This window comes from Muntiacus reevesi, chromosome 12 (assembly GCF_963930625.1).
Source record: "Muntiacus reevesi chromosome 12, mMunRee1.1, whole genome shotgun sequence".
In the NCBI taxonomy this organism is placed as follows: Eukaryota; Metazoa; Chordata; class Mammalia; order Artiodactyla; family Cervidae; genus Muntiacus; species Muntiacus reevesi.
In genome coordinates, this window is record NC_089260.1 from 6,858,075 (window position 1) to 6,875,304 (window position 17,230).

Consider the following 17,230-nt stretch of genomic DNA (forward strand, 5'->3'; position numbering starts at 1 on the left):
AAATATGTTTGATAACATTTTCTCCCTCTGCTACCATCACTAGACATGTCGTAGTGCACACTAAAGGGAGCGTTACACCAAAAGGTTTGCATTTATATTGAGATTGGGTACTTGGTTCAAACCAGAAAAAGAAAAAAAACCCAGTCTTTTCTGGACATGCTCCTGTTTCAGGTCTATGGGGAATCCTTTATCTATAGGACTGTGGGCTCTTGTAAAGAATGTTTTGCTACAGATTCCTAGATACCTTAGATAAGTAACATGTGGAATATTAGTGCTACCTCCAGCTTCAGTGTTCACAGAGAAAGTAGAAATAGATTGTTTCAGGATGTATCCCCATAAATAAGCCACAAGGCAGATTTTATCCAAAAAGGGAAACGCATGGTGCAGGTGTTTGTCATAGATTCTTATCACATAGAAGATGAGGGCAGATCTGATAGAGAGATCAGGAAAGACTTCGGGGAGAAACACTGAGCAGAAATCATTCATGGTAGCTGGGCCTATCTTGTTGAAGAAGACAGTTAGGGAGTGCGAAGTTCTACCAAAACTAAACTACATTTTCATTCACATTTTTTTCCATGGAAACGGCAGATTTAAGTTATTTTTGAATATTTCATCACAGAACACACTGTGATGAATATAGCATGTTTAAGGAGGTTGAGATTGCACTCAAAATCTCCAGATCTTTTCTCTCAAGTAAATATTTCAATGATATTTACAATAGTCATATATACTAACTAGTTCCTGAGTTGACCATGAGAAAAGTTTTTGCAGAGAAACCATCAAATACCTTATTTCACGGATTCTAAGACACATATATTTCCACACTTTGCATCTGCGTTATGTTTCACATCTCAATGCTACGTCAAAGTATACTTGGCAGTTTTTTCCTCAATGATAGATTAAATAATGATGTAACTTACAATAAGTGAAATTTTTAGTTAGCAGAAACCATAACAAAGCAAATTTAAAAATTTTCCTAACCAAGGAATAATTTTACATCCTAGTGACAATGGGGCCACATTCCATACATGATTTAAGGAAGATTCCTACATACTCAGAAACCAGCTTTATTCTCCAAGGTTTAGTTACAACAAGGTTCATGTTACAGGACCTATTCATGTAGCATTTTGTAGATAGATATACATAATTTTAATCTTATTTCACCAAAATCCATCACCAATCTTTTATATTGCAGATTAAAATGTGCTTATGCTGATGTCCTAACCATAGATTTAGTATATATGGTCACTCAATTCAGTCAATAATAAAGCATTGGGTATCATATTATTCAAAGGTAATGTCTTAATCATATTTGCTTTTCTTGAATGTTACAGAGTTGAAACTCAGATGCTTTTTGACTCAGAATTTAGTACAATTTTCTACCACATTACTGCTAGCGTTTCCCTTGACATAGCGTTCTTACGTTAATCTCCATACCATCTTACCCTCTTAGGGCCCTCATTGAAATTCATAATGTTCATTGTGTCCATATAATTTTTCTTTATCCCTCACTCTATTCACTCATAGATATATTTACCTACCATTTTTTGATCACTGATATGCAAGGCACATAAAATTTACAGAGATCACAGTTTAAGAAAATATTAATGGAATGTGGATTTCATTGTACTCCTTCATAGGAACATAATCCTGATATGAATTTGTTAGGATAAAAGCAATTTTCCCCTCTTTTTGCTAGCTGATAATGCAAAACTATAATTTCATTTCACAGTTTTTGAAAAACTCATAGGTGGCTTGGACCCTCAGGTTATCTGCTCTGTCAGCTTTGATACATACTCAGAAAACTTAAATGTGATTAAATTCATCTAACTATATTCAACCATAATATTACTCAGTCCATTATATTATATAAAGACATTACATTCAGCTACTTTGTAAAAAAGCTGAGGCTTATGAGATTTGCATTTTAATTTCCAACATATGTAACATATTTCAACATGAACAAAAAAATTCAATCTGCTGATTTTTTTTCTCCTGAAAAATAAACTTACAGGTTCATTGAGAAGAATATTAATGTATTCAGATGCAACATTATGTAAATATATTGGGGGGGTTTAAAACTTAGAGATTATAATGGAAAAGTTTTGGAAAGCTATTGCAAATAAATATTATAGCTTTTTCTTCTAACATATCTACAATCTTTGCAGTAGAATTATGACTTTAAATTACTGGTTCTTTGAGAAACACATTGTAAATCAATCTTCTAAAATAAATTGTGAATAGAAATGGGATTTATTCATCATTTTCAGGCTGATTATGAGTCATAATCATTAGAGAAAACAGTTGTCCATGTAAGAAGATACAGTAATTTCTTAAATTCCTCTGTGTGAACAAATAAATAGTACAGAATATTCTGAAATGATATACTTTAATGTTTATGGATACTGAACTCAAACTGAACAAAAAGGTTGATTTCACATGACCTGGTCATTTCATCATCCACTTTGCCTCTTTTTTTTTTTTTTTTTAACTTCAAAGTCTGGACGTCTTTCCCTCTGTTATCAAAAAACCAAGGGCTACTTTTTTTCACGTCCAAATAATCATATAAAATTTCTTTCTTCAGAAGCACTATTAAAAATGGAAAATAATCAAAACAGCAATTTGTACTCTGCAAGATAATTTTAAAAACACAAAAAGGAATCACTTCATAAACACATAACTTAAGCTACAAGAAATAGGTGTGTTTTCTTTGATTATTGGTGGTAATGATAATAAAATAAACCAAAATAGATCTAAATTTTGTCTTCTTTCTTTGAACATAGAAATGGTTCATCCTAGAATAAGGTATAGTAATAGAGTCTTGGATATATTTGTGAGAAGATGCTATGAGACGACTTAGGATTTTCGAGCTAAATGTTATGAAGATCAAAATGTATCCAAGTATCAATGTATAGTATATTAAGAAAAGGGCAAGTAGGAGTCTGAAGGACTGAGCTCCATGCTGTATGTGAAACAGTGAAACTGGACTTCTTAATCTGAATTTACAGATCTCTTTAAAGAACCATCATTTCACCTACCCTTCTGCACTTAGGAGATTTCATGTGGGCCCCTACATGCAATGCAGTTTATATGTCAATTACTCTCAGATCTGTGCCTCCACCCCACCTTTCCTTGGGAGCTCAGATATCCAACTACTTCCCTGATTTCTCCAATTGTGTGTAAACAGGTATCTACTTAGCAAAAGCGAGCATTTCAAACTCTTGACCCCCTTTCCCCAATATCCCTTCCCTTACATCTTCAGAAAGGGCATAATCTATTCAATTCCAGTGATAAATCTAGATGTTGATGTGTTCTTCTCACCTCTAAAATCCAAGCCTTAAGAACAACTTGCTATGAGTACATAGAAAGCATATGCTCTCCTCTTTGCTCCATGGACACTGCTACCATCGCGCCAACCTGTACTCCTTCAACAGCCTACCAAGTAACTTGCTTGCTTCCACGTTTGAAGCCCATTAGTCATACAGAAGTCATAATGATGATGCTGAATACACATCACAACATGTACTTTTCTGCTGAAAACCCTCCAACGCCTTTCTACTGTACTTAACATGCCTCCTAACCTGGTCCTTACCCACCTATGGGACCTCTTCAACCACTGACTCACTATGCTTTCGCAACAGTGCTTTTTTCTGATTTGAACATCATTGCTTTTGCACTGCTATTTCATGTGCCTACACTACACTGGCCTGAATAATTTCATGTGACTGAAATTTCTCCCCTCTTGAGTCCCTGCATCAGTGCAATCCTTCGCAATTTAGGCCTTTCTTGACTTACACACTCATCTCCCCACCACTCCTTACCACCCATACACAAGTTTTTATTTCTTTGGAGCACCTGTTTTTACTTCTTTGGAGCATTTCTCAAGCTAAAATATCAGGGTCATTTTTTTCTTCTCTCTTTATAGCAATATCCCTAATAGAGTCTAAAGACAATAGGGGCCGAGCCTTGTCGTCTTCTTTCCTACTATATCTTTATTACCCAGCACATATCAATAGTATGTGCTCAAAATATGTGTTAAATAAATGAGTGAGGGATGTGCCAAGACAAGTAAGAAATCTTAAGAAAGCAGGAATTAGAGCTATTGAGAATGGAATGGGCTGTCTCATATTTACACTGTCACCACAGGTGGTCAGGTACAGAAAGATGCATGCCTGTGGGATGTATTTGAGGCTGTCTAGACTTTGGTAGGAAGTGAATTAGATACAGGACTGACATATGGCAGTGTTTAGACCAAAGCTAATTTAAAGGTGTGCTTTGTTTGTCTAGCAGATTACAGAATCTTTTCTGATTTTGAATGCTCTTCTAGATACGTGTGGTTTGCAGCTCACCACAGTATCCATCAGTCCCCACTGCCTTATATATTACTCCTGTACCTAGTACAGTATTTTCCTGACCCTTTAAATCAACTGGGGCTTCCCAGGTGCTGAGCTGGAAAAGAATCCACTTGCAATGTGGGAGACCGGGGTTCGATCCCTGGGTTGGGAAGATCCCCTGGAGAAGGGAAAGGCTCTCCGCTCCAGTAGTCTGGCCTGGAGAATTCCATGGACTGTATAGTCCACGGGGCCGCAAAGAGCCGGACACGACTAAATGAATAAAGTGACTGAGGTTTTTACACCTAGACTAGGTTAGCTCTAGAATTATTTTCTGATCTTATACTTAGAGAAATAGAAGTCTGTTAATACATTTTTTAAACAGAAAAATGTCAATAAAATAAGAGGAAGAAATAAGTAAGGATAAACGAATTTTCAATACATTTTCTCTCAAAATATACATGGGAAATACATAAAATGTTAAAAGTGATAAGTATTGTAAATAAATAATGCCTATAACAAAGAAATACACTGAATTTTCATATAAAAGTGATAACTGGATTGCTTTTTACATTTGAGTTAGTTTAATGTCTTCTCCATCTACTTATAATCTAGAAAGAATATATTAATAAATGTTGTGACTTTGGAATTAAATATACAAATATGAAGTAGTCTTCTTATAAAACATCTATGACAAATGAACTCATATAAAATCACATACATGAAAATTAATTGGGATCTTGCTTTAAATATTTTCAAAATCTATAAAAGCAGTTACTTAAGCAGAACTTAAAATCAAAGTATTTCTATATGTTTTATATATTCTGCATGCACCTTGTCAAGTAGGACATAAATTAACTAAAACTCCTTTTCTAATTTACTATAATCTTTATTATAAATTTGGTGTCTGACATTCATTGATTTCACTGACTTGAGACAGCCAACATTTAGCTTCTAAACAATTTTTTGAAGAAGTACTAAGTTTTTAGAATGGAAACATTTTTATAAGTAAGACTAACTGATAGTAAAACCGCATCTTTAATTATCATCTCTGAAATGCTCATTAAAACTGTAATACGAAAGCTAAGCTTTCATGCTCTGTCCTGGAGAAGTTAATTTCTCCAGGGTCTCTTCTGAAGCTTTTGTTTCTACCCCTTTCTGGGGATGGGGGTGGAAACCAACACCATTCACTATTGAGCATAGTCCTAAAACAGTACATTCAAGCAATTAAAAGCAGCTGAAGAATTACTCTCTAATAGCCTTGCGGGTCATTAATTTACAGAGTTTGCTGTAAGTCCACTGATTTATTTCCATTAGTGGTCACCATGCTATGTCAGTCAATTTCTTCATTCTGCTCTTTTCACACTCTAACCACATTTCTATCTCGCTGAAAGTCATAACTTTTTCTGATAAGTAATATATTCTGCTATGATAGAGTTTTTTTGATGAACCTGTGATTTAGTAAGAAACATCTAGCAAAACTTTAGCTTCTCGATAGTGAATTAAAATCTATGAATATTTTGCTATAGAAATATATGCAAACTTAATGCATAAAAAGTTCATAACAAATAAATGTAAAATTATACATTTTTATCCACGAATGCAAATGATAGAATCTTTTCATTCACAGATAAAGCTCAACGTTTCAAACCACTTGCTATCAAATATTACAAGGTGCAAAATAAACAAGGTTTATATCCTTACTTTTCTCAAGTAGTTGGAGACATTTTATAGGGTTACATTATGTTAAGATTATAAGGCAAATTCAATACTAACTAGTTGGTCATTAGAACCTGTTGTTTTCAATGTGTGTTTGTGAGTTGTGGTGCTTTAACTACTTGTAAAATGACATGCTTAAGTTCTACCTACCAATGAAGTTTACTCATGAATGCCACGTTTTGATACAACTAGATAATAGTGCAACTAAAATTTGATTTTTCATCTTTATTTTTAACCTATGCTAATTTAAAATAATAAAATTGTAGCCTTCAACTTTGATTTTATATGTAATATCTGTCAACAAGTGGGCAGGGGTAAAACTAGCATGCTAAGTGGCTACTGTACATCACGAGACTAACAATTCACTTGAAGTTTTACAAACCCTGTTAGTAACATTATAACAGTAAAAGATGTGACAGAAAATAACAAGAGACATTATACTTCAAGCCAGAAGTATTTAGTCCGGGGATAGTTTGGTTACTTCATAGCACCCATCTGCTGGTACCTAAATAACAGTGTCTTAAGAAATGGAACTCATGACAAAACTGAAGTTATTTGAAAATGTTCAGAATTAACTGTGTGCAAAGTATAAAAATTTAACTTTCAATATAAAAGCAAAAAAAGACCTGTGTTAAAAAGCACTTTTAAGTAAATGAAGTAAAATTACAGAAAATGAATTTTAAGGATAAATATGTACTGCCTATACAGTTTTATAGCCATATTATGATTATGGAGAAGAGAAAAAATATATACTACATATATACATTCATCATAAAGCCATATTATTTGGGAATATTAAAGGAAGATTTATCTTCAGTATCATTTTAAAATATGTTTAAGAGATTTTCAATTCTATTAATTCTTGTGTTTACATCCACACAGAGTCCTTCATCAAATGTACATTCCTGCTATAGACTAGTAATATTGACTTCTCTAAACATCAGTTAACTGTTTTCCTCATGTGAAGTGTGTACTGACCTGTCCCCCTTGAAGAAATAGGTTTTCCCAACGTCCTCCCACCAAATGGCTGAATCAATACCATGAGGGGGAATTCCGCTTCCAAGAGTAATCAAGTCATGAGGGTAACCAGGTTGAAGAGTCGTGTCCTTGAACACCCAATATTTGTTACCTGTATGAAATAAGTGCAAATGCAGAATATACTAATTTAATGTCAGAAATTATAATATATCTACTAACACAATGCAGTTAAAATTCTTTTACATGAAAGCCATGAAATAACTTAGCAGCAGTCACATCTGGAATACTGATGCCATTTTTGAAACATCAATGCTATTTTCAAAAGTGGACATAATGAAAAACTATTTAATAATGTAATCAGAATTTGTGAATTAATTTAAGAAATAAAAAAGATCTACAATTTGGCATATGGGAACAGTTTGAATTAAAGGTCAAGAATGTTTTCCTCTAGCCTTATTTTTTCATTCAAGGCTAAAATCATTCCTGTGTCTTGGGCATTCTATATGACCTCAGATCGCCGTACTGATTACAGCCTCTACTCTGTTAAAACACTTCCTCTAGGCTGGTCCTTTCCTTTTATTATACAAACATTCACAAGTCTCTCTAGTCCTATAAAGTCATCCTCCTTTGACCCGATGCCCTCTTTTAGCTGTTACACTATCCTACTCTTTAAGAGTGGTGACTGAAGGGAGAAAAAATTTAATCCTCATCTTGCTCAGAATTGTCAGAGTATGGCAATACTAAAAAAAGATGAATTGTAGTCAGCTTTATGGCTGTTTCGAAATTATCTACAGACAATGCACTTCCTCATGCCCTCCACCCTTGGCGGACTGTGTAAACACTCTCCTCCTTGGTATGCACTTAAGTAGTCTGCAACAATTTCTCTTTCCACTAGAAGTTGATTTAATATGTATTGCTGCTGCTGCTGCTGCTAAGTCGCTTCAGTCGTGTCCGACTCTGTGCGACCCCATAGACGGCAGCCCCCCAGGCTCCCCTGTCCTTGGGATTCTCCAGGCAAGAACACTGGAGTGGGGTGCCATTGCCTTCTCCAAATACACATTGCTACTGATACTTTTTGTCATGAAGTCACCAATTCCTACAGTTTTCCACCCCCATCTATTGACAGGGTTGGCCACTTAAAGAACGTTCCCCCCTGAGCTACTGGAAAGCCGTTTTGCTGTTGCTGTTTCTCTTTCTTCTCTACCTGCTCCCTCTCTGGTCATTTACTTTATTCAGTCCTTGAAGGTTGGCATGCCCTATGCTTCTGTTCTCTGCACCTTCTCTTCTTATTTCACACAGGGGAGGGGCAGAGTGGTGTCACAAACTCAAGGGCCAGGCTAGAGAGGACAGAAGCGGAGCGACAGTGGTACACAAATATTCTGAGACACATCCACAAAGTCAGCAAACATCTACTGCCTTAAAGGTGGTCTACGCTCCTCTGCCCAAGTCCTTTTCCCCTGGTCCTCTGGATCTTTCCATAATCAAGCAGCTTCTTGACTCACTAACTTCTCTTGAGGTTAATATCTGGCGAAGTAAAATAATATCTTAATATCTGACAAAGTATGTTGGGTCCTTTCCAATAGATGAAAGGCCTTCCTTGTTGTTAAATATTTCAATACTATTCTAGATGAGAACTATAATAAACTAGCATTCATGTTATACTTAAGGGAATCTTAAAAAAAAAAAAAATCAAAACCAGCACTGGCCTAAAACAACCTAAAAAGCATATCTTCAGGCTAGTCTCCAGTTTGTAGAGTCTCTAGTTTGTAAACAGACTTATCTTATTTACCAAGAGCTACCATTTGCTATCATTTTAAATCAATACAGCTTTTTTTGAGTACCTTCAGTGTCCCAAGTATCTTGTTAGAAATTAAGGAAACTAAGGAGAACAAGACAGACTATTATCATCCTACATTCAAGTGAATGTGACAGACGAAAATTGAGAACACAAATATGTAGTTGCAGTACTTGAAAAACTAATAAATGCTATGAAGGAAACACATCAGGGGCTGAGAAAAAGAAAACATAGCAGGAACTTACTTCAAGTAAGGAGATTAGGAAAGCATCTCTAAAGAAGTAACACTTACGCCAAACTTTAAAGAACGAAGATGATACCTAGGCAAAGAATACTGAGAAGAGCATTCCAAGAAAAAGAGTTATATATGATAAAAAAAAAAAAAAAAAAAAAAAAAACTGAAAGAAGATCTTGTAATAAGCAAGAAGAGAGCAGCACTAAAACCTATAAGATGTGCTTGGATCTCAGCCCGAGTGCACTAGCAAGCCATCAAAGAGATTAAATTAACAAAGTGGTGTGACCCACTTCCTATTTTCAAAAGATGATCTTTGGCATACCTGGTATGTGTACTAACTTGTTGATGAATGACTCAACTCATTAATTCTGGCACCAGATCCTTGATAGAGCTCATTTTCATTCTTCTAAGACCCACTTTCAACAAAAGACCAAAGTTATCTTTTAAGAAGAGGAAACAGATCATACCCCTTTGTTAACTTAATCACTTTGATGGCTTACCAGTGCACCCAAGCTAAGATCCAAGCCCACCATATAGATTTTCAGTGATACTGTGGGAGTGAACAAGAAAAACAACATCTCCACTCATGGAGATTAGATCACAGTGAATGGGTATGAAGAAAATTGACCGTAACTAAGCAAAAGAATAAAGATAATTCCAAAAAGAAAAGTGTTATAAAATATAAAAGAAAACCAATAATATCACAATGCAGGGGTGGACTGGGGCTTATTTTCACTGGAGATAAGAAAGATCTCTTTATTTGAGTGACAGGTGAATTGTGACTTGTATAACTGAAAAGAGCCAACCCATTGAAGATAGCTTGAAAGAGAAAAATCTTGTTAAATAGCTAGAACATTTCTAAGTGAAATAGGAAGCCACTGAATAATTCAATTAAAAATATTTTTATCAGTAGTATGGATTAAGATTGCATCAGTAGAGATAAAAAGGAGTCATGATATATTCCAGAGATAGAATCAATAGGCATTGCTGATGGGTTGGCTGTGTGGAATAAAGAAAAGACTGCAGGGAGAAAAATTCTGAAGCTCTGACTTCATAAATGAGAGAATAATAGTGCTGCATAAATAGACAAAGATGACTGGGGTGGACGGGCTGTTGGAGGTTCAAGTCAAAAGTTAGAGAGATCATTTAGATATTTAAATGAAGAAGTCAAGTAGGCAATTGGATATGTGTTTGAAAATAATAGATTTTCAGTCACAAGCATGGATATGACATTTCTTAATTTATGGTTCATGAGATAATGCAATGGAATACAGAGGGAGAATGACAAATAATCAGGACTGGCCTTCTAGAAACACATGACCCCCAAAGAGATCACATAAGGGAAAAGAGAGGAGTAGGCAAATAGGAAGGAAGTACAGAAGACAAAGAAGGCAGACTAAAGTAAAAGAACCCAAGAATCCAAAGAAGACAGTGGCCATTAATGGCTCTCTCTAGTCCAAATATGTCTTGAAAGCTAAAAATATATGTAGTTAACCACTCAGATTTTCTACAAAGTTGACCTACATGTTCAAATTTGAACTCCTCAAAAGACCTTTCTTCTTGTTTTCTCTATTTCAATAGATGACACACCAGTTACTGGCTCACATCTGAAACCTCCCTGTTCATAGTCTTTTCTATCAGATCACTACATGTAGCTGCTCTGATTTCATAATTCTTCCTTGAGTTTTCCCCTTGCAGGCCATCCTTGATACAGGTACTTGGTATGCTTTTCCATCACCCCTTGTGAAGTCAACTGTCTTTTCCACAAGCTCTAAGGTGGGTCTTATTGTTCTCCATAGCCTCTCTCTATTTTACCACTCCAATTCTAGGGCCAGTTAAAACTCTGAAGAGTTATGGAAATATGACTTAGGCAAATGAGAAGAAAGGAGCATAGCCAGCCATGCCTTTATTCTTGTCAAAATGATCCAGGGTGTATTGAGAAACTTTACCACTCAGCAGAAAGTAGGGCTTCCTTGGTGGCTCAGACAAGAAAGTGTCTGCCTGCAATGCGGGAGACCGGAATTCGATCCCTGGGTCGGGAAGATCCCCTGGAGAAGGAAATGGCAACCCACTCCAGTATTCTTGCCTGGAGAATCCCATGGCAGAGGAGCCTGGTAGGCTACAGTCCATGGGGTCGCAGAGAGTCAGACATGACTGACCAACTTCACTTTCTTTTCTTTTAGGTAGTAAAAGGCCTACAGGGTCATGTGCTCGGTCAGCACACACTGTGAGGAAGAAGACATTGAGGAATCAGAGAGATTGACTGAGAGAGAAAGAAGAATGGGGTAGATGCCAACAGCAAACCAACAGGAGAGAAAGGAGGCCTCTTAGAGAGATGGCATGGGTAGCTAGCTTACGCTCCTCTCATACTGAGTCTTAAACTCAGAGAACTTGTTGGGTTCATTTTCCTTGTTGCTGGATGAGAATGTTCAGTGTAATTTTTGACCATCCAAACTTCACACAGATATTAAGTGTATAAGTCCAAGTCTGCTGGTAAAAGTCCTAGCTTTTAGCCACTGTATCATCCTGTCTTCCAGCCTTGTGCCTAAAGAGGAACACTTTAATGTTAGAGCTTATTTTACTCCAAAAGTCTCCTTCCTTGTTTCCCTGCTTCTAGTTAGTCTGTCTTTCTGCAATGTTGCCTTCTACATTTTCTTGGAATGTATGCTTAATTTTATCTCTCTTTTGTTCATGTTTTTCAGAGGTTTCCCATTGCATTTGAGATAAATCCAAATCCAACTATAAGTCATTTCAAGATTCTTCTTAATATGGGTCCCTTATTATGCATTACATTCCATTCTGTTTGTCTCCCTTTCTAGAAAACTGGTGTGGCTCCTTCAAGACTACACTTGACATCATTTGGTGGGCCTCTTGCTTGGCCAGAGACTCCACCTTCACTTCTATCATCTTACTTAGTATTCTGCACTTCAATGAACCACAAGCCTGTCACCTGCGATTAACTTGAACAGGCTGTGAATAACTTGAGGACAAACATAACCAATACTATTTTCCTGCAGCACCTTGTATATAATGCCTGGAAAGTAGTATGTGTTTAATAAATGGTTATTGATTGAAACAATCATGTTTGCTGCTGCTAAGTCGCTTCAGTCGTGTCCGACTCTGTGCGACCCCATGGACGGCAGCCCACCAGGCTCCCCCGTCCCTGGGACTCTCCAGGCAAGAACACTGGAGTGGGTTGCCATTTCCTTCTCCAATGCATGAAAGTGAAAAGTGAAAGTGAAGTCTCTCAGTCGTGTCCAACTCTGAGCGACCCCATGGACTGCAGTCTACCAGGCTCCTCCGTCCATGGGATTTTCCAGGCAAGAGTACTGGAGTGGGCCACCATTGCCTTCTCGGAATAATCATGCTTAATATTATACAAATAATTGAATACGATATCTAAATACAATATCTAAAATCTTACATAAAGGGACAATAATGATTACATAAATAATATCTTGGGCTTGAGTCTTGAGTCTTGCTGAGAGAATAAGAAAAATTAATTTTATAACTATCAGAAAGTCTGAGAAACTTTAAAAGCATGAGCCAGTGCCATATTGGAGGATCATTTAAGTGATTATGTTTAACTATTTGTCGGGAAATATTATCATATACATATACACCTCTCCTGAGCCATTGTTTAATCTGAATGCTTTATTTATAAAAAAAAAAAAAAAAATCCCAAAGGCCCAGGTCACTTCCTTGCCAGAGTTAGTAAAACGGAAAATCCATAGAACTGTTTTCCAGTTTGTTCTATATTTTAGTCTATGGCATGTAAAAAGCAAGCCTTACAATAATGGAAGAAAGAGAATGAAAATCCTGTTCCTTACCTCAACGACTTTTGGAATCCATTCCTTTCATCTCACCTTTAATTAGGAAAGAGGATATGGTTTCAATGCCCCCATGAGAGCTACACGGAATAAAACGTTTACCAGCTAGGCTCCGTGGGTTCTTTTTTTTTCCAGCAGAAGCACTAGAGGATGCTTTAGAGCACTTCCTTCTGCTGTTCCTAACCTCTGTGCTTTCCACGAAATCTCTTCACACTTTTCCAGGCGTTCTGGTGATGCTGCTAGACTCAAGGACCTCCAGCTGCCCCATGAGTGCAGCACGAGAAAATGTTCGCAGAGATGCAGCTTACATGTTGTCCAGTGTGAGTTAAACATTTAACTATCCAAGCGCTTATTAAGGAAATACAATTGTATGATTTCTTTTGTATCTTGATGAGGCAAGATTTTAACAAAATTGAAATGACTTTGTTCCTATTTTTCAGATTTTGAGTAAGTATGAGAAATTCATATTCAACTTTTTAAAAAAAAAAAAACAAACAGGAGAAGTGGATTTTTAAACTACCTTAGAACCAGATGGTCTGGTTCTGTAGGAAAATATTGCCTGTTTGGCAAAAAGAAGGCATTTACTGGATTTCATGTGAGGGCAATTTCTGGAGCAAGTGGAAAAAACTGGTCCTTACTGACATTGTACTTGGCAGGATGCAGAGGAAAATATCAACAAGTCTGAATTAAAGACAGAGAAGCTTTATAAATAAAATGAATAACCTCAAAGAATGTTTGGAGCCTGAGGATACTTTACAGAACACCTATTCCAATAATTTTTCAATGAGATTCACCCAGTGGTCAGTCCATCCATCCATTCATACATCCATCCATGCATCTATCCATTCAGCCAATGTCTGCTTGTTAAAAGCCTATTATAGCCAGTTACTGAACTAGGAGGTGCAGATGCAAAAATATAGGAAATATACCAGGCTCTTGCTTCTCTGGAGCTGAGGGACTAGCACAAGAAACAAACTTGAGCTAATAAGTTTGCAAATAACTAAGCAAATAACACCATAATGCATTTTTAAATCATAAGCTTGTTCTTACAAGAAAAAGCATAGTGTCTAATTACTTTAAAAGATTTTTTTAGAAGGACAGTGCCAACTCAGGAGGCTGAGACTCTTACCTGCTTTCCTAACACCCTTTAACTGAGTAAGCCCCTGTTAATGAGAGGTGGGCACTGTAGTTTTCACATGCACTGGGTCAAAAGAAATGGTTGAGAATGCAGTCTAACACATTTATTTTATAAGTCAAAAAGTGCTCTGCTTAAAATCACACAACCAGTTGCTAATAGATTTGTACTACAATCCATGTCTCTTAATTCAGTGCTTAATTTACTAATGCAAATTGACTTTCAAAACAGAATATGTTTACACTCTGTCTGGCTTTCAGAACTCCTGATGATTTCACGCTTCCTTCTCCCTTTATCAACGAATCACTCTGCATTTATTATTGGAAGTGTTTATTAATTAATCCACTGTATTGTGCTCATGCCTTGCTCACTGTATCCTCAGTAATTAGATGCACTTTCTAAATTATTAATTTTTAAAAGAATTGTATTTTTGTCTCCTCAGAGCCTACAAAACTCTATATATATGTTTATATTTTGTGTCTTCTATTACAACAGTGGTCAGTACATGGAGCCACCTGATGCTATCTCTTTTTGTAAATACAATGTTATCTAAACACAGAAACACTAAGTCATTGACAAACTATCTGATCTGCTCTTTCCCTACAATGATAGCATTTAGTAACTATCATACAGACCATTTGATCTACAAAGCCAAAAGTATTTATTATTTGACCTTTTACAGAAAAGATTAGAACATAAATTTCATATCAGCTGGCTTTTCTTCATACAAATAAGCCTGTACTTGGATTATCCAACAATTATGCTTATTTGGCTGATTACTGTTCAACACTGATATATTATTTGAGAACACTATATTTTTTTAATTATCATAAATAATACATTCTTTATTAGACTGCATGACTAATACACTTTCACTGTGACTTAGTGAAACACTCAGTAGCTTTGAAATCAGATAGAACTAGGGGATGATTGTTCTACCATTATTAGCTGTGAGCTCTTGGGCAAGTCACTAAATCTGAGCCTTCCTTTCCTGATTTATACATAAAATACTGATACCTCTCTTTCAGAGTTCTGGAAACAATGATAGATCAAATGCATAATATATTCACACTCATAGCACTCAATAAATGGTACTTCTTATTATATAACACAATGTTTTGCTGAACAAATTTGCTTTCCACTTACTTGAATAAATAATGTCAATAATCAATGATTACTGATTGATATCAGTGCCTAATTATTTGAATTAAGTTTTAATTTCTATATTGTTTATAGGTAGGTTATTCAAGAAATGTGAATAAATGCTGGAGGCCATGTGTTACCAGCATTTATTATGAAGTAATGAGAGAATTTGCTTAAGCAAATGCGGCAGAGGGTGAGGTATGTAGCTTAGGCCTGCCTTGAAGAAAGAACTGGCCATTCAGCTGAGAACCTCTGGATCTGACAGCTGGGCCAAGCAGTCAGCTGAGCGCCTTTGATCAGGTGATGCTCTGCTTGGCAGCTCCCCGGCACTGACTTAGCGCTAAAGCAGGCACTGGATTCTGGCCACTGTGCCCTACGGGTCCTCTCCAGTGGGCACGCTTTGCTTGGAGCTCCTTATCGGGTGTGCCAGGACTCGGCCAGTTCTGTCTACTCCCCGCTTACCTTTAACAGGTTTACCTCTCTCCCTTTGAGTTTATCTTAGTGTTGGCTTCCCAGGGAACTCACACTCTAACACAGTGAAGAAAAGGATGTGACAGACGTGTTTGAAAATGAGGAACACTTAGACACGCAAACACTACAGATGAAAAATATTGCAGTTGGAAGTAAAAATGAAAACAGCCGTAAGAAACGCGAACCACATACAGTGGTCCTACATGCAGGGCAGCAAAGGAGACACAGATGTAAAGGACAGACTTTTGGACTCTGTGGGAGAAGGCGAGGGTGGGATGATTTGAGAGATTAGCACTGAAACATGTACATTACCATATGAAGAACAGATGACCAGTGCAAGGTCCATGCGTGAAGCAGGGCACCCAAAGCTGGTGCTCTGGGACGACCCAGAGGGATGGGGTGGGGAGGGAGGTGACTGGGGGGTGCAGGGTGGGGGGACACGTGTATACCTGTGGCTGATTCATGTCGATGTATGGGAAAAAAGTCACAATATTGAAAGCAATTATCCTCCAATTAAAATAAATTAATGGAAAAAAAAAGCATACCACACACATTGAAGAATTATAAATCAGTAGAGGAAATATACCACAGGAGATTTTCAAATATTAAACATTTAACCCCTTGCTTTAGATGGTAACTTCATATCAATATAAAATATAATAATTAATATTAAAATCCTCTGAATGTTTTAAATATTTTAATTTATAAAATAGCACAGTTTACACATTATAAATCTATTATTATGTACACCAAGGCTGCTGAATGTAAAATTTCCTAATCTAGTGTAACTTTTTAAGCATCAATCTTCCATTATTTCTTACAGAGAAATAAGTAATCTTTATATTCACCTATTTATTAAAAGATGTTTTAGATTATGCACTTTACTATGTAAGAAACAACATATCTCTACCCTAAATGAACTTCATTAGCACTTCCTAAACCACACAATTGCACTCATCTCACACGATAGTAAAGTAATGCTCAAAATTCATACTGAAGCCAGGCTTCAGTAATATGTGAACCGTGAACTTCCAGATGTTCAAGTTGGTTTTAGAAAAGGCAGAGGAACCAGATATCAAATTGCCAACATCTGCTGGATCATCGAAAAAGCAAGAGAGTTCCAGAAAAACATCTATTTCTGCTTTATTGACTATGCCAAAGCCTTTGGCTGTGTGGATCACAATAAACTGTGGAAAATTCTTTAAGAGATGGGAATACCAGACCACCTGACCTGCCTCTTGAGAAACCTGTATGCAGGTCAGGAAGCAACAGTTAGAACTGGACATGGAACAACAGACTGGTTCCAAATAGGAAAAGAAGTATGTCAAGGCTGTATATTGTCACCCTGCTTATTTAACTTATATGCAGAATACATCATGAGAAACACTGGGCTGGAAGAAGCACAAGCTGAAATCAAGATTGCCGGGAGAAATATCAATAACCTCAAATATGCAGATGACACCACTCTTATGTCAGAAAGTGAAGAGGAACTAAAAAGCCTCTTGATGAAAGTGAAAGAGGAGAGTGAAAAAGTTGACTTAAAGCTCAACATTCAGAAAACCAAGATCATGGCATCTGGTCCCATCACTTCAT

General features: G+C 36.5%; 1 protein-coding gene across 2 annotated transcripts in view; it reads right to left on the minus strand.

The window, feature by feature from the left end:
- Positions 1 to 17,230, minus strand: part of MMP16 (matrix metallopeptidase 16) — a 379,158-nt gene that overhangs the window by 18,570 nt on the left and 343,358 nt on the right. For both annotated transcript variants that reach the window (XM_065902939.1, XM_065902940.1), the window contains exon 8: positions 7,029 to 7,179. In XM_065902939.1, coding sequence (XP_065759011.1) covers positions 7,029 to 7,179 — 151 coding nt within the window. The remainder of the gene's footprint in view (positions 1 to 7,028; positions 7,180 to 17,230) is intronic.